Raw genomic sequence first — 24,562 nt, 5'->3', positions numbered from 1 at the left:
TAAATCATATGCTAGAATGAGCACACTCAAATTCAGAGATGTACAAATAACCACTGCGCCTAAACTCCTTCTCTTGTGCCCATTTCAGAAATATGCAGGTTTCCTTGATACCCATTTTTCACTTTACATATTTCAACGTATGAGTTGGTCTATACTTGGTACACAATGAAAAACCATTGTACGGTGCAGCTAAGTTATTGTCTCTATGTACCCTGTGTTCTTGGAGAACATACAAACCTTATTTATCCTCAAAATCAGAAGGGTCTAGTGGACGTAATGAACAATATACTAATCCTCTGGTAACGCCTTATCTGGTATAGACTCTATCTAACCGCAGATTCCTTACCTTGGAATTATCCCCAGGCGTCAGACTGGATCCAGCAACTTTCCATGCAGTACTCCTGTGTGCCGGTAGGTGGCGTCAATTGTGTCTGCATTGCATCGTCGGTATTAGATGTGACGTGTGCAGTACCTATAAAGGCCCCACCCCAGCGTGCTGACGTCAGTTCCTTTTCGCGACTTTCTGCGGCAGGAGAGCAGAGCCACGAAGAACACTGACCACTGGTGTGGAAAACTAGGGCCTTGAAAGGGGAGCAGCCCTGTCCCTAAAAATCAGTTCAAAGAGGGGGAGGATGGACTGGTCAGTAAGGAATCTGTCGCTAGACACTGTCTCTACCAGATAAGTCGTTACCGAAGGTAAGTAACTTATTCATCTGAGAGACTTCTAACCATGGATTCCTTACCTTAGAATACATACCCAAGCAATATCTCCCCCGAAGTGGGTCTGCAAAACAATTTTGAACCATAAAGTCCTGTAGGACAGAACGGGTAAAGTACCAAAACCTATGGACCTGACTGTCCAGGCAGTAGTGTTTAGTGAATGTGTGCAGAGAGGCCCATGTTGCTGCCTGGCAGATGTCCAGGACCGGGACTCCAAGTGCTAACGCAGTGGTCGCAGCCTTGGCTGTGGGGGAATGAGCTCCAAAAGCCTTCAGGGGGTTGATTTTTGGCCAATGCATAGCAGATCCTAATGCAGAGCACGATCCGTTGTGAGATGGTCTGCTTCTGCACATCCTTTACCTTCTTCTCTGCAACATCCCCCCATGAAGAGTTGGTCGTCCACCAGGAACTCTTTCATGCGGTCAAGGTCAAAGCTCTTTTTGGGTTGAGGGATGTGGCAGAGCATTAAAACAAGGTAGTGTAATGCACTGATCTACATGAAAGGGAGTGATGACTTTTGACAAAATAAAAGCTCTAGTTAGAACTAGCTTGTCTGGATAGATGTTCCAGTACGTAGTCTTGGATGACAAAGCTCGAAGCTCACTGACCTTCTGGGCAAATGTTATTGCATCTAGGAAGCCCGTCTTGATGGTAAGAAGCCCGAGAGCACAGTTGTGAAAAGGTTAAAAGGGAGTGCATATAAGAAACGTCAGGACTACATTAAGACCCCACTGAGTCATGATGAAAGGAAAAGGAGGAAACGCATGTTGCAAACCTTTAAAAAAATCTACATATAAAAGGGGATTTGAAGAGGAATAGCTGGTCAGACAACTGCAGAAAGGCTGATGTAACAGAAAGGTAACCCTTTAAGGTACCTAGAGCAGAGCCCTGATGAGAAAGGGAAACTGAGAGAGGAAAGCAGAAAGAAGGTCAGTCTGTTTTTCTGTACACCATGCCACAATCTTGCCCCAACGACAAGCGTATACCATTTTGGTGGAGGTACGCCTGGCTGCCCGATTAACATGGCAGACTTTGGGCAGAAGGTCAAAAGCTGTCACCTTTTGCCACTCAATCTCCACTCAGGAAGGTTCGGATGGAGAAACCTCCCTTGATGCTGCGACAGAAGACCCTCCCGAAGAGGCAGCCTGACTGGAGGACCGATGGCCATGCTCAACAGCTTGGGATACCAAACTGTTCAAGCCCATTCTTGAACCACAAGGATGACTTGGGCCTTGTTGTTCCTGATCTTTTTGAAACCTCTGGGCAGGAGTGGTATGGGTGGAAATGTGTACAGGAGGCCTGAGCTCCACTTGAGATGAAAAGCGTCTCTCAGTGAAAGACGCGTTGGAAACTCCAGCGTGCAGAACTGATGACATTGCGCTTTCTTAGAGGTGGCAAACAGATCTAAGCAAGGCTCTCCCCACTGCTGAAAGAGATCATGCGCCACCTCTGGATGGTGATGCCATTCGTTGATCCACTAGGCATCTTAGGCTGAGTTTGTCCGCCCTGGCATTCAGAGAGCCCGCCAGATGTTGAACCACCAGGGATACACCCTGACATTCCAGCCATGTGCAAAGATGCAGGGCCTCTTGACATAGGGTCCATGACCCCATCCGCCCTGTTTAGTGCAGTACTACATGGCGATGGTGTCCTTAAACACCTGCACTAGCCTTCCCTTGATGGAGGGTAGAAAAGCTTTCAATGCCTGCCTGATCGCCAGAAGCTCCAGAAGGTGGAGTCCAGATTCGGCTGGGGACTAGATGCCTCTGATCTCCACCTCTTCCAGATGGCCGCCTCATCCCAGGAGTGATGCATCTGTCACCATGTGAGAGCCGGTTGGGGAAGGGAGATGAGTCTGCCGCTGACCAATCGCGGTTCATTAACCACCACTATAGATCTTTTGCAGTTCCCCCGAAATCTGGACCATAAAGGAGAGATTTCCCTGATGCTGCGCCCACTGGAACTTCATGTCCCACGCAGAGCCTGCATATGCCAGTGGGCATGTGTCACAGACAGGATGCAGGAGGCCAAGTGGCCTATCAGCCTCAGAGTCAGACTCACCAAAATCCAGGATAGAGGCTGAATCATCGGTATCACAGCCTGAATATTCTGGACTCGCCATAGGATAGGTCTGAAACTGCATTGTCTCCGGAACAACTCCAGTGAAAGGGAATGCCTGAGAGGGAACCAGGTGTGACTTCAGCATGATGATAGTGAACCCCAGCGAGTGAAACAGGTTCACCATATTCTGGAGATGAAGACAAAGGCCTTGGGTTAACCCGCCTTTAACAGTCAGTCGTCGAGATAGGGGTAGACTGGCACAGAGCTGGAACCACTGTCATCACCTTGGTGGACACCCGAGGGGCACTGGTAAGGCCATAGAGGAGCACAGCAAACTGAAAGTGCTCATGGCCCACCATAAACCATAGTTAACGCCCGTGGGCAGGCAGGACCGGAATGTAGAAATATGCATCCTGCAAGTCCAACTCTTCCCTATCCGGTGGAGCAGTAGGGAATGCACCAGGATTTAAATATGAGGTAAAGGCTTGGACAACCAAGCTCTCAGGGGTAGATTGTTGTGTGAGGAAATTGGTGTGCCCTGGGGCTGAGCAGTGGTGGCGTGTAATTGTCCTGTTCACAGGAGCCCATGTGCTGGCCTAGGAACAGCTTCCAAGCATGATGTCAGTAAGGCAAACATGCCAGTATCTGGAGAAGTGTCCAGTCCACTGGCCTCTGCCAAGTCCTCACACCAGTCCATGTTTGAGTCTAAAGATTGGTGTTCCTCAAGGTCCAGCAGCCCCTCCCAATTCTCCCCAAGCCCAAGCCCATAGTAATAGAGCTCAGTCTCTGAGATAGAAAGCATGGTTCCAGTCAGTGCCGGAATCAGCATCGGACAATGCCCCTCTGTGTCGGAGTTGGGGATCAAAATGGGGGGCAGCACCCCTGTGAGGGGGGGTGCTGCCGGCATCCACGGAAAGCTGAGATGGTACGACCCTTGCCGGTCCAGATCCATCCATAGAACAAAGGCACCCGACTAGCGCTGGGGACAGAGCTGCCATGGTGGAGCCAGTAGGAGCCCCTTCCGAACACACGGGGCTCAAAAGTGCCGTCAAGAACGGTTTGCTCAAATATGAGGCGCATGGTTTAACAAAACTCCAGGAGTTTAGCAGGGTTAGCTCCAGCTCCCAAAAACTCGGAGAAGCGCAGAGCCTCAAATGTCGACGTTCCCTCATCTCATCGGCTGACAGCTTATCCTTTTTTTTTTGTTTTATGGAACCTATTCTAGTGGACCTTCCTCGCGAGCGGGATCGAGAGCGTTGCTGTGATGCTCGTCATGCAGCAAGGAACTTCAGATAACATTACATGAAGGTCTTGGGTGGCATGGAGCGGCAACCGGCGCAGGTCTTTGCGTTGTGGTCGTGTTCAAAGCACTAGAGGCATACCAGGTGCAGGTCCATCACCAACATCTGTCAAAGACAGACGTCTCAGAGCTTGAAGCTGGCCTTTCCAAGTGGACATCCCTGTGACACCATCAGAAGAACTCTCAAAAAACTTTTTGACAGAACATCGAAAAAGTACCGTCAAAAACTGACTGAAGGGGTAGCGCTCTCCAGATCTGCGCTGATTGGCACAGAAAGAAAAGAACTGACGGTGTGCGCTGCAGTGCCGCCAATATAGGCACCGCGCACTGCACATAAGATGTGGACGATGTCATGTGGAACAAATCTACACCACCTACTGGTGCCGGGGTACAGCTCACAAATGTTTTTCGGATCCAGTCTGACACCTGGGGATAATTCTAAGGTATGGAATCTGCAGCTAGAAGGTCTATCAGATCGTATAACGCTTTTGTAAAACAGCCATCGTGTCAAACAGTTACAGATAAAAACGTCACAAATAGCTGTTTTTTCCTACTCATTTTCAATATTTCTTTATTTTAACTGTTAGTTCTTTGGGAAACCCTTGAAGGATCTACACGCATGACCCCTTGCTGAATTCAGAATTCTGTTTGCTTTTTTGAAATCTATAGTTTTCCTATATCACCCATGGGTTTCACACTGGTTTTCCCCACAAACTGGAAGTAGGTTGAGAGCACAAATAAATAAGAAAAGTGAGCTAACTCTTTGAAAAATGTCCAATCTGTGGTAAAAAGTTGTTTCTTTCATTCAGCTCTGCATTTTCTTGAATTCCGGAAAGATGATGACTTTAGCACAACAAACCGTTTGTTAATGCAAATTTTAGGGGGGAAAACAGATACTTTTATCTGGAGCAATGTTTTCCTATTTCCCCCAAAGACACAAACTGTAGCTATATTTTGACTATTTTCTCGGTGTCCTCCAAGGGAATACACAAACCCTGTGTACTTTTAGGATCCCTAGGATGTTGGGAAAAAGGACACACATTTGGCATGGATACCTTATGTGGAAAAAAGTTATGGGAACTACCGCAAATAGGGATAAAAGTGCTCATCACTTGGGGGGGCAAAAGCAAAGGTGGTTGATTTGCTAAAACATACAGACGCAGACAAGCACTAATGCAGTTTTTATGAATTGCATATTAAAGCCACACCCACTGTTTTTGACAATACTTGTTCCTAAATCGCTAGAGGAATACAAATAGATTGGCAAATGCAAAACTTGTTTGAGGCTGCACTATATTGAGATCTGTAATGTAATTAACAACAATAAAAATTGTGTCTTCTGAATTTAAACAGACATTCTCTGAAGAGGGAGAACATCGGGGTATCAAAGACACTCAAACATACAGATATACAGTCAAGTAGAGAAGGTTAAAATATTCACCTATTATTACATGCATCCCAAGTCTTGCCAGATGTTTTGCAGTATAGAATCCAATTCCTTTGGCACCGCCAGTCACAAAAGCAACGGTTCCCTTCCGAACTGGAACGTCTAGGAAGGAGAAGAGTTTATGTCAGTACTCTTTAGCGATCATACAGTGGCAGAGCAACCAAGAAATATATATCTTAACTTTAAAGCACATTTTCTGTGCCACACTGTATGCTGAAGATTTCTACATTCTCCCACAGACAGGGTCAGACTGAGTAATCAAAAGCAGCCCTGGCAAAAATGGTCAAAATAGCCCCGTACTTCAGCTCATTGCTCCATCTTTTTCTTTCAATCCATTCCTCCTCTCTCTCTCTCTCTCCTTCCGCTCTGATCGCTTTCTCTCTGCCTTCCCCCTCCTTCCTCTCTTTTTGTCTCTTGTAGTCACCTCATACCTGCTGAAATTAACCTTGGAGACCTGGGGAAAATGACAGAGGCAGCAGGTGCAATACTGGGCTTTCAAAACTGGCCTCAAAGGACTCCAGCCCACTGGGGAAATGCCCAGTGGAATAAAAGGCCTATCTAGCCCCGCCTGCAGGACCCTAAATGCCAAGCAACCCTTCTCCTTGAAGCCCAGTTAAGATCTGAACCCTCCATATACAGCCCCCTGCATTTTAAAGCAGAAGTGTCCAATAGGGCGGAGAGGTCTTGGGTGAGGGCTTCAAGAAGGGGATTTGGGGAGTTTTCATATGAAATCCAAGAGAAGAACCTGGTCTATTTTTCAGGCATTTCGCTTGAAGAAATGACATACAATTAATCCAAATGTAAATCATGTACCTAGTCAATGAGTATACTGAACATCTGGCATGAGTCTGGCATACTGGAGCAGCATGAGGTGTCACTGCTTCACAAGAACTGTACATGCCTCTATACATATAGCAAAGACTGAGTGGGTATTTCAATGCTGTACAAAGGTTTGGAAAGTTGTTCTTTATTCGTGACTAAAATGCCCTATTTTTATCCCCAAATTGCTTGTCTTTCCACTCTCCTTTGACAACTTCACCCTCCTTAACTTCTTAAATCTTCCTATTTCGCATGGTGTACCTGTAATTCTTCTGCCAGGCCATTACCCAATCCCACCTCCTCCCATTCAGCCTACCTGAACCTGTGATTTGTACTTCATTTTGTTGCTCTTTTTCTATTCATATTTCCTCTGTTGCCAACTACTGCTGCTTCCATGATTTTTCATATTGAAACAGCATGCCTTTATCCACGAGCAGCATCGTGTACATTCACACTCCCCCAGTGCTATAAGTGCTATGCCGTTCATTACCTATATATTTATGCATGTCAGTTCTCCTTCTTGCACTGATTTGCTATTTCACATTACCTGAGTGTTAACAGCAAACTCTTTTACACCTTCATCAACTCATCAAATGCCCCCTTTCGCCTCCCCCACTCTTTTGAGCCCGATGGTTTGACCCCTTGCCTTAAAACCTCAACAATTCATATGTGCTGCAGGGAGGACTGGTGAAAGGGAATATTCCTCCTTATAACGCATGCCTTCACTCCGCATGCAATTACAATGCTGTTGTTACAACAACCGCGTTGTAATAATGCATACCATTACCCCGCAAGTCGTTACAACGACTTGCTCTGGGGGGGGTCTGGATGTTGGAATAATAGAATTTACTATTCCAACTCCAGTCTGTACAACAGTAGGGAAGGTGTTGGATTTTAAATCCAACACCTTTTCCCCCCTAGAGCAAGTCGTTGTTATGATTTGCGGGGTAATGGTATGTGTTGTTACAACGTGACCGCGTCGTAATTGCATGCAGAGTGAAGGATCCGCTGTAAGGGCTGTTTGCCGGTGAAAGGGCAAGAAGCGGAAATCACAGAAATGAAACAAGACTCCTGAAGCCCTGTTTGCTTCCTGACGCCCAAATTACTTTTTTTACCTGCTGCTACCTCTGTGATCAGTGAAACCAGGGGCTGCAAGGACAGTGCCAGAGGTACCAAAGGCAAGCCAAGCATAGCAGCTGCTTCACAAGTTCTGAGGGTCATGGAACTTTTTACCCCTTCGCTTTGTAGATTGATGTGCGGGGGGGAGGTAGGGGGTGGGTGGGCATCTTGTACATTCACACTCCCCCAGTGCTATAAGTGCTATGCCGTTCATTACCTATATATTTATGCATGTCAGTTCTCCTTCTTGCACTGATTTGCTATTCCACATTACCTGAGTATTAACAGCAAACTCTTTTACACTCTCATCAACTCATCAAATGCTAGGGTAAGCAAAGGGGACAACACCCCCTTTCGCATCCCCCACTCTTTTGAGCCCGATGGTTTGACCCCTTGCCTTAAAACCTCAACAGTTCATATGTGCTGCAGGGAGGACTGGTGAAAGGGAATATGCCTCCTTTTAATGCATGCCTTCACTCCGCATGCAATTACAATGCTGTTGTTACAACAACCGCATTGTAATAACGTATACCATTACCCCGCAAGTCGTTACAACGACTTGCCCTGGGGGGGGGGGGGGGCTGGATGTTGGAATAGTAGAATTTAGTATTCCAACTCCAGTCTGTACAACAGTAGGGAAGGTGTTGGATTTTAAATCCAACACCTACTCCCCCCTAGAGCAAGTCGTTGTTATGATTTGCGGGGTAATGGTATGCGTTGTTACAACGTGGTCATTGTAACGACCACGTCATAATTGCATGCGGAGTGAAGGTTTCATTGTAAGGGCTGTTACCGGTGAAAGGGCAAGAAGCGGAAATCAGAGAAATGAAACAAGACTCCTGAAGCCTTGTTTGCTTTCTGACGCCCAATTTACTTGTTGTACCTGCTGCTACCTCTGTGATCAGTGAAACCAGGGGCTGCAAGGACAGTGCCAGAGGTACCAAAGGCAAGCCAAGCATAGCAGCTGCTTCACAAGTTCTGAGGGTCATGGAACTTTTTACCCCTTCGCTTTGTAGATTGATGTGCGGGGGGAGGCAGGGGGTGGGTGGGCATCTTGTACATTCACACTCCCCCAGTGCTATAAGTGCTATGCCGTTCAGTGCCTATATACTTATGCATGTCAGTTCTCCTTCTTGCACTGATTTGCTATTCCACATTACCTGAGTATTAACAGCAAACTCTTTTACACTCTCATCAACTCATCAAATGCTACGGTAATTAAAGGTGACAACACACCCTTTCGCCTCCCCCACTCTTTTGAGCCCGATGGTTTGACCCCTTGCCTTAAAACCTCAACAGTTCATATGTGCTGCAGGGAGGACTGGTGAAAGGGAATATGCCTCCTTATAACGCATGCCTTCACTCCGCATGCAATTACAATGATGTTGTTACAACAACTGCGTTGTAATAACGCATACCATTACCCCACAAGTCGTTACAACGACTTGCCCGGGGGGGGGGGGGGGCTGGATGTTGGAATAGTAGAACTTACTATTCCAACTCCAGTCTGTACAACAGTAGGGAAGGTGTTGGATTTTAAATCTAACACCTAGAGAAAGTCATTGTTATGACTTGCGGGGTAATGGTATGCGTTGTTACAACGCGACCGCGTCGTAATTGCATTCGGAGTGGAGGATTCGTTGTAAGGGCTGTTTACCGGTGAAAGGGCAAGAAGCGGAAATCACAGAAATGAAACAAGACTCCTGAAGCCCTGTTTGCTTTCTGACGCCCAATTTACTTTTTTTACCTGCTGCTACCTCTGTGATCAGTGAAACCAGGGGCTGCAAGGAAAATGCCAGAGGTATCAAAGGCAAGCCAAGCATAGCAGCTGCTTCACAAGTTCTGAGGGTCATGGAACTTTTTACACCTTCGCTTTGTAGATTGATGTGTAGGGGGAGGCAGGGGGTGGGTGGAGATTGTAAACCTACATAATGCTATTTAATTATGTTTTCTATGCTAAGTATAGTTCGGGCTTTCCATTTATCCTACTTTAATTAATACTGAGTGAGCCACTGGTGTGAAAGCCACATATCACAGGCACAGGGCCTTATTTTAGATCTTGGCGAATGGAATACTCTGTCACAAATGTGAAGGATATACTGTCCCCCGTATTACGATCTCCATAGGATATAGTGGGATCGTAATACGGCAGACGGGATGTCCGTCACGTTTGTGATGGAGTATTCCATCCGCCGAGGTGTAAATCAGGCCCACAGTGTCTATTTCACTGGGCGTTTTCCCTGCACAGTGGTGCTGGAAACCTTTGTGGAGGTACTACCTCATGTCATCACTGCCATCACCTCACTAAAATCATAGGAGTTCTGATACCTCTGAGTATTATTGAGGGGTCCTTTGAAAGCAAGCCAACCCTGCCAGTCATATTCTTATTAGATACCTTCTCTCTGATTTTAGTCTCTGTACGAATACCTGACTGAGCTGTGGTTAGACTTACTTAACACTGTTCATCCTCTGCGATCCCTTTTATTTACACTCTTCAAATTCTAACTGTTCTCTTCTTTCCTTTCACTGTAGACATTTCATAGTTGCGTCCTCTAATACATATGGCCCGATTCACAAAGGTAAACTGAGACGAACGTCTAACTTTATGACTTTCACAAAGGGCCTTTACAAGTAGTAAGGTAGACTTTTGTCTCAGTTAAACTTAAAGTTTCGGCCTTAAGTTTACTGAGACCAAAACTAAGACAACAGTCTAACTTTACTACATGTAAATACCCTTTGTGAATACCGAAAGCTGTAAAGTTAGACTTTCATCTCAGTTTACCTTTGTGAATCCAGCCCATAGTGTGTATCCTTTCACTTTGAAGCCTTTATGAAATTCCTTATTTTTTTGTCTTTACAACGAGTCTACTGGGATGAGGTGATTGGTTAGACAAGCAATCAGTAACTTGACTCTGTCAAAAGGTGGCCCTTGATGGTACACTGCTAGTCTTCAACAATTTAGAATTTCTCATATCTTTGTTAATTCAGTAATCTCCGTGTATGGCGGGGTCGTATACACAAAACCAGTAGAGACAGACAGGCCAGAGGCAAATACTGAGTAGTGCAGAGATGCAAATAGAGAAACAGTTTAGATCGTTGAGCTTTACTATACAAGTTGGTCCAATCATTCATTCGTCAATTCAGGGAGAAAAAGACAAGCAGAAAGTGAGACAGGGTGAATAAACAGACACCGATAAGACAACGCCGCCCTTGTTATGAAATATGTGCTTTTATATGTTTAAGTAAATGTAAAAGACAAAGAGCAAGCACTGAGAGACAGACAGGAAGAGAGGGAAAGAGATACTTGGACCATCCAGTGAGATTCCCTCAAAGAAAAACAGAAAACGAGGGGAAAACGCAGATGGGTAGAGAAACAGAAACACAAAGATGATTAGGCAGAAGCGATCCTAGCACAATGGAAGATGGTGTGTTGTAGGCTTACGATTCCGGATTTGAACACCCAATTGGCTGATGTAGGGCACAACACTGAAATGCTGTTTAACAAGACAGGATTGGTAGTGTTCTGAGGGGCCACGGGTCATGGACCTAGTGGTTGGGGAGAGGTTAAAAGGTTATTGTAAACAAGAAGAAATCTAGTGGTTTCCTTAATGTTAGGTGGTCATTAATCATTCCTATGTATTTCAAGAGTATGTTCCTGAGGTTAGAGCTATACATTGTCAGCTACTACTGCTTTTTAGGAGTGACTACAAATAGCTTTACATTTTAGGATTTTATGATGACCTGATGTCATAATTTCTTCAGAAATGTCCAATAAGAAATAGTCAGTGAGATGGCTTTGGTCCAGTCACCTTTAACCAATGTCTTTCATATGTTTTTAATGGTTTGCCATTGTATGGAAAGGCTGTTCATCAAGACTATGACATTTTGTATGTGATTACATTGTCCCATGGGTCTTGGCAGTTGGCTTTGTTGTTGAAGCATTGAATGTTCCTTTTGTTATACTGCAGTTGGACATGCTGAATAGCTTGTAATAGAGAGCCAGTGTATGTTTCTTGAAGTATGTACTTTCCAGACGTGAAGGCATTTTAATTGTTTATTTATGGCTTTTTTTGATTATTAAGGTTGTATGTTTTGGGCCCTTCGCCCGTCAGAGAAACATAATGCTATTTGCTAATTGCCTTTTTGTGTAAAATTGTGTAGCGTCATGATAACATGTGGTAAGATTTACAGCTTTTGTGCTCAGAAATTAAATAAGTGCATGTAGTTAGGCTTGGCTAAAAAAGTAATGAAAATACTGGAACTTTGTCATAAGTACCTACAATGCAATATTCTGAAATCTATGCCTTTCATGTTCATCACTTACAATGAAAACTTCATCTTCTGACTCCTTCCATAAATCCTTTCTTTGATGTTCAGCTTAATGCGGCTGATGTGGTGTTTTAACACAAGAGACCTTATTCTTATTATTATATATTTAAAATAAATCATGCTTTGTCTTCTCCTATAGCATTTTACAAAAGCAACAAGATTCAGTGCTTTATTGAAAAAAAATAATTGTGCTCTCTGTATTGCCACATCAGATTAAATGGTAATAATTAAGCCCACAAACCACTAAAGCCATGGCCATTAATTTAACCATGGCCCGCATGAAACAGAAAAGAAATGACTTTGTAATTAAATCAATCTTTGGCAGTCACCTTTATTCAACCAAGCACTGTGACGTATATTAAGAACTGCGCCTATTATGCATATGCATTTGCATCTCTGTGGGACTCTGCATGTGTGTCTACTTATTTTTGTATGTGGATATGAAAAAGTGTATATGTGAATTCATATGGGCCCCTGTATTTGTTTTTGTGTGTTAATTCTTACTGCATCCAAACACAACAACAGCATCATACACCTTTATAAAACAGGATATATACACCTATAACAAGACAAACTCATTGGCTTTACCAATGTCCTTTTTTCGTGAAGTGCCCTTCTGGTTAACACCTAGAGTACTAGATCCCAAAACTCTTGTGGGGTGTTGAGTAGGCTTGGATTCAATACACCTAAGTGACTCTATTACTGCTGCTCACTCTAAGCACACTGCTAATGAGTTTACAATGTGCCCAAACTTTCACCAGTAGCTAATACACTTCATTCTGCGCCTGGGAGGCATGAACTTCCGGACCTAATCTTAAAGATGAGAGGAGCACTCTGTACACTCTCAGTTATTGTTTTGAAAGGCAGACACATAAATACTGCTTGTTACTATAGTCAAGCCAATAATGAACACATTTGCTCCATAAACAGTTACAGTGATTAAAAAGGACGTACTCTGTGATGTTCCTGTAGGAAATTGGGTTACTGATGGAGGGGGGTAAAACCATGCTCAAGCAGTGACCTCAGCTCCTGTCAGGGTGAAACACAAGGAAACCCCAAATTAACCTGTACTGACCACACTGGTATCTTAGCATAAAAGGAGTCAGGCTTAATTTAAAGGCAGTGTGTACAATATTTAAGCAGCACTTCAAAAAGTGAAAACACCACACAAGAAGATTGCCACACCAATTAAGAATAATAGAATAAAATGCATTACTTTATTTGAGACAAAAAAAACAAAATTCCAATCAGTAAAACCAGAGATATGCCATTTTAAAGATTTAAGCGAAAACTGTGCTTTGAAGCACAAAGCACCAACTGTGGTTATCTGGTTTCGCTTGACTGGGACAAAGTCACAAGTTCAAGCCAACCGCGATTGAGCATGGGCTGGATACAGGGACTAAGTTAAGCCCACTGGCAAAGTACCTTAAATCCTGATTTGCAGAGCATTGTGAGAACCTGCATCAGGGATGTGTCATGCAGTGACAGTTCTGAGGATCCTGCGGGGTGGTGATGCGGAGTCCTGCATCGTCGAGGATGCTGTCGATAAGAGGCTTGCGATGCGAAGTCCTGCATCAATAATGTGTCACACACGGCGGTTCTAAAGAAATGGTCAGGTGCGGTGTGGAGTCCTGCATCGTCATTGAGGCTGCAATCGACAAAGGGCTTGCAATGTGAAGGCCTGTGTCGTAGAAGTGTCGCACAGTGGCGGGCTGCAATGTGTGGTCCTGCATAGGAGATGCATTGTGAAGTGGGGGTTCCAATACAGCTGAGAGACAGTGCATCTGTTCTGCTCACAGGACCAAAGTTAGGCTGGCAGAGCACCTTCAGGCCCAGTTCCAAGGGTCCAAGACTGGGAAAGCACCACTTAGTGGCAGAACAGGCAGAGCCCAGGTGCTGAGTTCAAGGTGATTGGAGCCTTTTTTCGTCCCTGAGGCTCTGATAAGCAGGACAGTCAACTAGTTGCCGTGCACATGGCGTTCTTTAGGGTATCAAAAGTAGTCTGGCATACCTCCGTACAGACCACAAGTCTGGGCTGCTCTTTCGAAGTCAGCTCTGTCAAGGTAGCAGAAATATCCCTTGAAAAATCTCTTCTAGGACTGTGGTGAGGCCCAAGAAGACCTTCACCTATGTCTGGATTTTGGCCTGGAGGAGATGCACCCTGCCTCACCCATCTCGGTGACCCATGTAGACCTCTATACCCTGCCCTATCTGGCACTGTGGCCTTGATAGTCAGACCTGCTCTCTGTAGAGCATGAAGCATTTTCCTGAGGTGGTAAAGGTGGTCCCCCCAGGTAGAACATAAGACTGCAACGTCGCCTAGGTAGGCAGTACCGAAGTTCTCCAACCCAGCCAGGACTTTGTTGAGCAACATCTGGGAGGTGGCAGAGGCGTTCTTCAACCCGAAGGGTATCACCCGAATTGGAAGTAGCCTTCTGGGATAGAGAATGCAGATCTCTCTTTGGCCCCCTGAGTTAAGGCAATCTGCCAGTACCCAGACTTCACATCAAAAATGTTGAGGAACTTGGCAGCCTCCAACCAATAAAGGAGCTCATCAGCTCGGGGGATAGCGTGACCGTCAGTCTTAGTGACTGAATTGAGCCCCCAGTAGGCCAAACAGAACTGGAACTCAGAGCTGGTAGCAGGAGTGGGGATCCTTGGAGACCAGTACCATTTGGCTGGATCAAGGGCTACTTGAGGGCTCAATTACCTTTTTGTCGCCCTTAGAGGGAAGGGTACGCTAAGACATGGGTCTTGTGCTCATTGTGCCACTGATTTTCAAGCTAGCCTGGCTGATGATGGGTGATACCTCGAAACTGGTACCAGGGGGCTTATTTCCGGTCCAGGGAGAATCTGGTCTGGCCGGTCGGCCTGGACTGTTCCCAGGTGGAGAAGGGTCAACACTGATTTGCATATGTCTGGGTCAGAACTGAAATGGCATGGTGAGCAAAAAAAAACAATGGATCCAGATCCAGATCTCTGTACTAGGGTGACTGTTTGACATTGTTCAGCAGTCCGTCCATCAAGTGTTTTTTTTTTGCTTTCGCAGGGAGGCCCACTAGTAGCATTTCATGTATAGGCCCTGGGTACAGGTAGTACCACTCTAGTAGAGACTCACAAGTAAATTAAATTTGTCTTGGGTATAAGTCAACTGTGCCATGTTCAAGGAGAGAGTACAAGCACTGTAGTACTGGTTAGCAGCGGTAAAGTGTGCAGAATCATTAAGCCAGTAAAAATAAAGTCAGCAACAACAGGAGAACGTAAGGTAAAAAGTTGGGGGAAACCACAGCAAGGGTGATAGGTCCAACAATGTAAGCTGGTGTTTACAGAGTTTGATTAATTTATTTTTGGGTTGAATTACAATGTTTTGTCAAATATTACAGCATGATTACAGAGGTTGACCACAGGAGATAAAATGTGTCCCATTACTGGTGTACATCAATAAATGGTGCAACCACACAAAATGGCATTTGTTTCTGCATCAACAGATTCCAGCCTATTGTTCTTCTTTCAATGTGCATACCAGCGAGAGAAAAATGTGTGGCATCTGTCCACGTCTGGCAGTTGACTCTTTCCTTTTCCCGTAAGACATGACACTTCCCTTTCCATATAAAGTTTGATTTCTAAGAATATATCTACAGATAACGTCTGCATGATACTAAATAAAATACTGAAGAGGTCAAATCTTTTTTGCCTAGACCACAGATCGTAATGACTTAAATCCAGGGGCTCATATTGCAAGTGGCAGTCATGCTGGTCCTCATTAGAGATGGGGGCTGTAGCTTTTCCTCTGCAGTAGGAGAAACCTGTGGTCTTCCTGTGACCTGCTGCTGATATATGAGATGTCCCAAAAACCCAAATCAGGATGGAGGAGAGAACGTAGGCCCTGTTAAAGCCTAGAGGTTGAAGGGCAGGCATTTAACACTAAATTGTGGTACACTTATTTATACAGTATGTACTGTTAATAATTATTCTCGGTTAATTGTTGATGTAATGCAGAGTCGCCACAGAAGACAAAGAAAGCCATTTATAGCTCCTGGTTGGAATTGACAAAAGCACTCAAGAAAAAGAAGCAGAAGTACATTTTGTGCTAGGATTAGGTATCATAAAAGACCTCAGGTGCAAAATGTAGGACAGGAATAGAGTGAAAAGTGTTATTTATGGGTGAAAAAGTATGGTCTGCTGTATATTGTAAGGCTATTGCAAGTCACTGAGAAGTTCCATAACCGTAGAGAGAACCGATGCCGAAGCCAGAGTTCCTTTATAAAGCCATGGAACTCTGAGGTGACTTGCAATATCATTACAGTTTAGGCAAACAGTACTTTATTCCTTATAATACATGGTCACCCCAAAACGCTTCCCACAACTTGCTTAAATCCTTGGTGTCTTGCACTTTCTCGTGAAAGAGATACTATAGTTTCAGACACAAAGAATCTATAGGACAAAATTAAACTCACCAAAAAGAAGTTAGTAATTAGTTGTAAAAAAGTATGACTACAAATATCATTGCTCAGAATATGCAGAGAAATTCTATATTTCCTTTAATGGCCTGTAGTGTTGAGAAATAAACTTGTTGCCATAAATAGCTCGATTCTGATAATCACTTTTCATTTAAAAACAATAAAAAAAATTAAAAGATCAGGAGAATGATAGCCAGTACTTGTTTTTGTTGTTTAAACTGCAGCTATAGTTCTGTTCTGTGAACTGCCTTGACTGCTAGCTCTTAGATCAGCCATTATGACATCACAACTCAACTGTAATAAGGTATTAAAGCCGAGCAGCTATATTGTTTCTTTATTACATGTGGCAAGAGACATCATGGCTCACCTGTAATGTATCAGATAAAGCGCCCCCACGTACATAAGGATATTGTGAGTCACCCAGCGGCTTCTTCTTTACAGGGTCATGAGACTGCATGATGACTTGCAATTTCCTTACGATGTACATCAAGAGTTTCTTTATTCATTTTAATGCATTGTCACACCATCATCCTCCCCAAAAAACACATAAATTCCGGGGAACTTTAATGTGAGCAGGGGATACTCACATACAACAGCTGCTGCTGCCGCAGGCGCTGAACTGCCGCCGCCGCTAACGCTAACCTCCCGCCCTGAGTATCGGGCCACCTGTGTTGCTGCTGCTGCCGCCTACCCGGGGACTACAATTCCCGCCAACACCTGTGGCCAGGACGCTGCCTACGTTGCTCCAGCGCCCGGTGGCGCATAAAATCACCTGGGAGCTCCCGCGTCGCGGGACGCGCGCGGGGAGAGCCGGGAGAAGCCCGGGACAAGGGCGGGACCGTCTTAGGCCGTCAGAGGCCGGAGGAGGCTGGGCAACATCCCTAACATCCAAAGTTATTGATTGGACAATGAGGTATTGCCGATTTTTATCAATAACTGGACATGCACATACATTGAAATAGTATTATGTTACAATGTTAGTGTTATAAATGTCTATAAAGTTTAATTATTTTGTAATTGTGTTGTACCCTGGGATTGCAATTGTATAGATGTCATCCCCCGGTGCCCTGGGGGATGACATCTATACAAGAACCACCTATAAGAAGGAAAAAGGGGCAGGAAGTGGTCAAGGAAAAGGGCAATCAGGGTGGGAACCATATTGAGGCTAGGCCAGAACCCATTAATGATCAACCCGTGTGGGTTTCATTGCTGGTGACGAATCTCCAGCAGCAAATAAGAACTATCATTAAAGAAGAATTAATTCCTGTAGTGGCAATGTTAGATAGGCTGTCAGCAAAGTGGAACGGATGGGCAAAAAATAAAGAGACGTCTAAAGATATAACTAACATAGACAGTATGCCGTGTGCTCAGGTCCCTATGAGCAACGTGCAAGTTGGGCCCCCCATAATTACCAAAGATCCTTGCATTTCGATATCACAAGAAAAATCCTCAAACGATAGGGGGGAAAATGATATCTCTGTGGGGCAATGCCTAGTGACAACAAATTTGGCGCATCAGGACCGCCTTCGGTTGGCAGGGAAAAGGACACTGGAGGACACCCCTAGGCGGGGGACAATTGATATCCCCTCAAATCAGGACCGTAATGATCTAGATCAAAAAAACCAAACATATTGCCCCCCAATTATAAATTTACCGCCGGAGTCTGCCCCATATGTATTGGTACTTGCAGGGGCCTCAGAACTAAGAAAGGGATTAATTGAAACACATCAAGAGCTAAAACACAAAACCATTCATTGGTTAGCAAATCATAGTGATTTTGGTTATGAGAACACCAATGAGATATTAACTACAAGAAGGGTAGGATGGATAGGCGAGCACCACAAGGATATTCACGGGGATTGCGTAGTAATTAATTTTAGAAACCCAAGCATTATTGAACAAATTTTAGCGACAGAATATGGGAGGAATAGGGGGAGTATTATTTTACTCCCTTTAGGATATTTCTATCCCCCAATAAGGCCTACCACCAAGATCATTTCTATCAGTCGAAAAGGAGATTGCCTCCTAAAAGAGCGGTACCCCCAAACCCAGGCGAGCTGCTGCATAATCTCCCAATTTTTTATATTCCAACAGGTAATAGGTTCAGTCCCCTTGAGGGAGTGGACTGACTGAAGGGACCCAATATTACTAATAATGCGGGAATAGCCTCAATAACATTAGACCTAGAGATTCAGGGTAGTCTTATAGGGCCAAATTGTGAGTTTGAGGAAGGATTGGCCAGAGGGAGCATGAGCGGCTCCCGAAATCTAAGCCACCCTCTCTCTCGGTTTGACCACTTTGAAAACCTTGAACAATCGTTGGATCCAGACCCAAAGCCCCCCGATGCTGCTGAATTAACAAATGCTTCTTTAAATCAGCCAATACTGGTGACCCCATATAAGAACTCATTGAATACCCAGGCAACAAGGGTTTTGTCTTGGAATATTGCGGAACTAAACTGTAAATTAGATGACCTCGAATGGGGAACTTTTATTGATTATTTTGAAATCTGCATGTTCCAAGAAACCTGGGCAAGTAGAGAGGTTTCCAAATTAGGCTATACTAGTTTCAACATTCCGGCAACCTCGGGGGTGAAAGGGAGACCATCCGGGGGCCTTACAACCTGGGTGGGGTCTCATCTGGGGTGTACAGCGGTTCAAATTGACACAGGGTCAAGTGACATTTTAAGCGTCTTGTTACGGTTTCCTTCAAAGCCCCCTGTTGTCTTAATAAATGTATATTCACGACCCTCTCCTAATGGCAATGAATCCAACACAGTGGAAGAGTTAACTACTTTCCTAGGTTCTATTGATACTAATCAGATGATTATAGTAGGTGGGGACTTTAATTGTCAGTTTGAGCCGCTAGAGTGGTTACCTCCTCATGGTTTGTTTGATGAGGACCACTTTTTGAAAATCCCAGAGTCAGGATGTCCAAAAGTCAAAATATGGTCCCCACTAGTGATTCAGATGAGTTGTCTCACTTTGAGACACTCCCTCCGAGCTTGCAATGGTAGATCTCTATCCGAATCATCGAATGGTTATAACGTTCCATAGCAAAAATCGTGGGTCTATATTAGACTATATTTTTATTAACTCACATTTTTGGGATAGGATGATGGATTTTAAGATAATCCCACGTCTAGATAGTGACCATTCTGCACTAGTTGTGGAACTTAAAGCATTGAATATGGGGAGCCTGCCAGTTACAGATAACCCTTCTGATTCTAGGGTGGTGGTTTCGCATTGCAGGAAGAGAGTGAAATGGTCAAAGATTGGCCAGTTTATATGATGCCTTGTTGCCGGTTTTTACAGATGCGTCTAACTTATGTAGCCTTATTAAGGAGGGTATAGATCTACAGCAGGTCCAATCGAATTATGATAAATTAGGAAAAGTCACTTTTGAATTTTTTTTCCCAAATAAAATTTTAAAACAAGATAAGTCGCCCCCCCCCCCCACCCTTGGTACAATACTTCTTGCCGTCAGGCTAAAAAGGCTTTAGTAATATCTATTAAAGCCAAAGATCGCCTCTCAATACGGTCAGCAAGAGTAAACTATAAAGTAGCTACACAAGAGGCTAAGCAAAGGTGTGAAGAAGAAAATTGGGCCACAATTAAAACTGCCTTAGGAGACAGAGACATGAGGACATTTTGGGGAATTGCTAATTCTGGTACAACCACCCTCCGAAGTGCGGTTGAGCCAAACCTAGACGAACAGGCTTGGCGGGAGCACTTCGAATCCTTGTATGCTAAGGAGCCCGGTGATGATTCTGTTTATGGCTGCGATCCATCAGTTCCTTGTCCTGCAGGTAATTGGGATTTAAACCCTTGACTAATGGAGATGTGGGCCTGAGCATAACCATAAAAGAAAAAAAGGTTGCACTAGCAAGAATAGCTCCGGGCAAAGCTCCAGGTTTGGATAAGATACCTGGAGACCTCTTCAAGAGTGAACCTGCTATTTGGGCTCCATATCTTTGGATGCTTTTTAATTCAATTATGCAAGGCATGAAGATTCCTCCGAGCTGGCTTGGTGCGGAAATAATTCCGATTTTTAAAAAGGGCTCCCCACTCCTCCCAACCAACTATAGACCTATAAGTCAAATAGATATTTCTAAGAAAATATTTGCGCGAGTCTTACTCCTTAGATTGCAGTCATGGATGGAAGAGAGGAAGGTTCTGTCTGCCCTCCAGGCCGGGTTCAGGGAAAAGTTGTCGACCCTGGACCAAGTACTAAGATTACAATTGCTGTACTGGAAGACTGTATGTGTGCAGGGGGGTAGTCTCTTCTTAATTTTTGTAGATTTGAGATCTGCATTTGATCTAGTACATAGGGAGAAATTATGGTTGGTTTTGGCTGAGATGGGGGTCCCAGTATATCTAATTCGACTTTTTAAACGTTTACATGAATGCAATTATGCGCAAATTAGGTAGGGAAAGGACGGTAATCTCACAGCCCCTATACCCATTAACCGCGGTGTACGCCAGGGGTGCGTGCTTGCGCCAACTTTATTTAGCCTCTATATTAATGGCCTGATTGATGTCTTGCTTGTAGAAAAAGATCTTGACGCCCCTAAGTTAGCCTCCCATAGAATCTCGGCAATGATGTTTGCCGACGATACCCTATTGGTAGCTAAATCGCCTATGGGGATACAAAGGGTTTTGGATAAATTTGAGATGTTCTGTAGAGATAGAGGCCTAGAAATAAACCTACAGAAAACCAAATTTATGGCATTTAATTGCCCAAAAAGTACACGCCCTAACCCGTCTTTAAATGGTAAACCCCTTGAGAGAGTGTCATCCTTTGTGTATTTAGGCATTACAATTTCCGAGTCTATGGAATGGGGTGCGCATATTACAAAATCCACGCTAAAATTAGCACAATCTTCAGGTGGCATCATGAAGGTCTTTAATAAGTCCAGCAAAAGAATTGTTAGTCCAGCAATAGAAATCTATAGGGCTCAAGCGAAAGGTGGGGCTTTATATGGCGCAGAGTTATGAGGCCACCTAAACTTGAAAAAAATAACACAGGTGGAGAACCAATACTTAAGACAGTTATTTAGATTACCACGCAGTACCCCGTTGGTCCCACTACGTCTCGATACAGGTATAACTTCAATAGCTGAAGTAGCGAGTCTCAAGCCTATAATGTATTGGCGCCGCCTCTGGACTTCCCCGGAACTCATATCCTACAGGGAGGAATTACTAGAGGTACTGAGGGTACGGGGTGCTGTAAAGATTCCGTGGCTCGACCACATAAAATCTCTGTTAGTTAGCATGGGTTTAGGGGATTGTTGGTCTGAACCTGAGTCAGCCAGTCTGCTAATATCTAAGGATCATATGAAGGCATTCTATAAAGAGTACAGACTGACTCAACTTCATATCCTTTCTGGGACTGGGAAATTTACTAGTGGTTTTTTAGAAATAAAAGATTTTCCCTGCTTTGAGTCGGCAATAGATCTCATAACTCCACCAGCGGCTAGGAAGCTCTATTTACAATACAGATATGGAGTGCTTCCACTTCGCTGCTTTACATCTAAGTGGAGAGACCAACAAATGATTCAGTGCCCGGCATGTGACTATCCTGAGGAAACTGAGCTTCATGTTTTTTTTAGCTGTTTAGGCTATCAGAAGGCAAGGAGACGTTGGTTGGTCCAGATTTGTAGGAATCTTGGTAATAGGCGCTGCCTCGAAGTATTTAGGATACTGAAATCTGATTCAAGCATCCCAATAGTATACTCGGTTGCAGGTTTCTTGTTTTCAATGTGGTGCACTAGAAGGGTTTACCTGAGATCTCGAAATAATGCATCGATTGCCCTGTAGCAAGTGTGATAGTACAGTAAATCCACTAACTATTTCTGTGCTTCATGTATAGTATTATATTCAAGAGCTTTTTGCTTCTTTTTATACAGGTGTTTTTTTAGCTAATTTATGTATTTATTGCACCACGCACTTTTCGAAGTCAATTGTGTAACCCTTGTCCAAATCCTATATCTCAAAATCTAATGTATTCTTAATATGAAAATGTGTGTACAATTACCATTGTTTTTATCTTTTTTCTTTTAATCATGACTGGCAGCATGATGTAATCTTAGATGTAAAATGTTTGCTGTGTGTTGTACTTTTTAGGTCATTTTGTCCGAAATAAAGTCTTTTTGAATTGTTATTGTTGTTAAATTCTTAGCCTGTTGTTCTTGCATAAGAAAGAGATGGGATGCTGGCAGACACAATATATAAAAGTAGAAGCTGTGGGGGCGTGGCTATGCAGCGTAGCGTGGTGTCCGCTGACTAAAGCAGCTCCGTCCATACCGATTCTTCCCCAAATATCCTCCACAAAAATCCGGTAACCAAGAGGAGTTTCCATGATCGGAAGGTGAGCAGAACCCGATCCAGAAAGAACGAGGTCGAACAATCGTCGGCAGCCGGAGCTACGCACTTCACAATCTGCGGCCTACACCGGGTGCCTAAGCTGGGGCCTGGAGTAAGAATAGAGATCGAGAGCGTGCTGACGTAAAGAGGCGAGATCGGGCGCAAATTCGGAGACGTGACCCAGGCACCGTAAAGCAAAGCTCTGAGACCCGCAACTTTTGGCCTGGGAGTGGCTCTGCCTGACCACAGCGACCGGGTACCAGGACAGTCGCAATTTGCCGGCAGCTGATGAGCGACTATGCAGAGAATGTTCCTCTTTGGTGACGCAGCACCTTCATGACCTTGACCCGGATGCCGCTGGAATGAGTGGTGTGACGGTGGCTGGGCGACCAGGGTGAAGTGTGGAACCCTCCTGCCCTTCCTGCGTACCCCCGCTTGCTCTGGTACCGCGACTGCAACGGAGGTGAGCCCCCCCGGCACCCTATGACTGAATGGTATACTGTCTTTTTGGCTACGAGGATGGAAACTTTGGTATTGTAGGATAGTATTCCTCGCGGTGGGTTTAGTATAGAGTGATACCTCAATAGTTCCTTCAATGGCCTGAATTCAAACATCCTAACATTCTATCTTTTCTCTTCTTATGTTTGGACTGAATTTCAAATGGGGGTCACATAGATTGAGCCAAAGAGTGAATTCAATGAGTTGTTCTTCACGGCCACCTCAGATAAAAAAGATGTTGTCAATAAAGCGGTGCCAATGGTAGATATTTTCATAAAATGGGGCAATCTCATTAAAAATACATTGTTCTTCAAATGCCCCCATATAAATATTGGCGACATTCGCCCATACTATTGCCCTGGACTTGTTTAAAGATAGACTTATTGAATTCAAAGTAGTTCTCCTGTAATACCGTGGCTAAACATTCAAGGATAAATAGTTTATCATCCTGGCTATTGCTCTTCTCAAGAGCGCTTTTCACTGCTTCTAAAGCACCCCTCTGGGGGATGTTTGTGTAACGCGCCTCCATATCCATAGAGAACAAAAAATCAGTATGAGGGTTAAATGCCAATCCTTCAATCTTCCCAATAAGGTGACCAGTGTCTTTGATAAATGCTGGGAGTTTGTTTACCAGCGGTTTAAGGAACCTGTCGACATATTCCAACAACGATTCCGTGATCGATCCAATAGTAGATACTATGGGTCTAAAAGGTGGCTTGATCGTATCTTTGTGTATTTTGGGTACCAGATACAGTATCGGGATGCTGGAATAAGGCCTATAGAGGTACTCAAACTCCTGGCGGCAAATCTAGCCTCTATCCAAAGCTCTCTGTGTCATAAGCAAAATATCATCTTTAATTCTCTTGTTGGGGTAAGAATTGACTCTGCAGTAATGTTCAGGGACATCCAACATGTCTAGAATTTGTTCCTTGTAGTCAGTACTATTGAGCACCACAATACCACCAGCCTTATCATTGGGTTTAACAGTGATTTCCTTATTAGATGATAACTTCTTCAGCGCCATATATTCCTCATAATTGAGGTTATACATAGGTTTGGGAACAAATCTCGTCAAATTTTGTATCTTGGTATACACTGTCCTTTCAGTCCATTTTCCTAAAAAGGGACTGTATATCCCGATTGAGCTCAAATTTATTGAGCATGGTACTGGGGCCAAAAGATAATCCACGTGATAGTAAATTCAAGGCATGATCATCCAATGTGGAGAGAGATAAATAAAAAATCGGAATGAGGTCCATATGTGTAGGAGTCATCATTCCCTAAAATACTGGTTTCTTCTCATTTGTAAGTATTGGGGTTGATTCTCCAAGTGTTGGTACTGGTTCTCTAGGTGCTGATATTAACCCCTCCCTTGGGCTCTGTATCTGACTCGTGGTGTTCCCCGACGATTCCCTAAAAAGCGGTTACCTCTGTTCTGGCCCTC

General features: G+C 44.2%; 1 protein-coding gene across 1 annotated transcript in view; it reads right to left on the bottom strand.

Annotated features, from left to right (window-relative positions):
* The window catches only part of DHRSX (dehydrogenase/reductase X-linked), a 916,006-nt gene that overhangs the window by 682,590 nt on the left and 208,854 nt on the right, over nucleotides 1-24,562 (bottom strand). Inside the window, exon 2 of the mRNA XM_085622243.1 lies at nucleotides 5,523-5,630. Within this exon, the coding sequence (XP_085478369.1) occupies nucleotides 5,523-5,630 (108 nt within the window). The remainder of the gene's footprint in view (nucleotides 1-5,522; nucleotides 5,631-24,562) is intronic.

The sequence above is a fragment of the Triturus cristatus genome, chromosome 8 (genome assembly GCF_964204655.1).
Source record: "Triturus cristatus chromosome 8, aTriCri1.1, whole genome shotgun sequence".
In the NCBI taxonomy this organism is placed as follows: domain Eukaryota; kingdom Metazoa; phylum Chordata; class Amphibia; order Caudata; family Salamandridae; genus Triturus; species Triturus cristatus.
The sequence above is the reverse complement of the archived record's forward strand: the minus strand, read 5'-3'. Positions and strand labels throughout refer to the sequence as shown.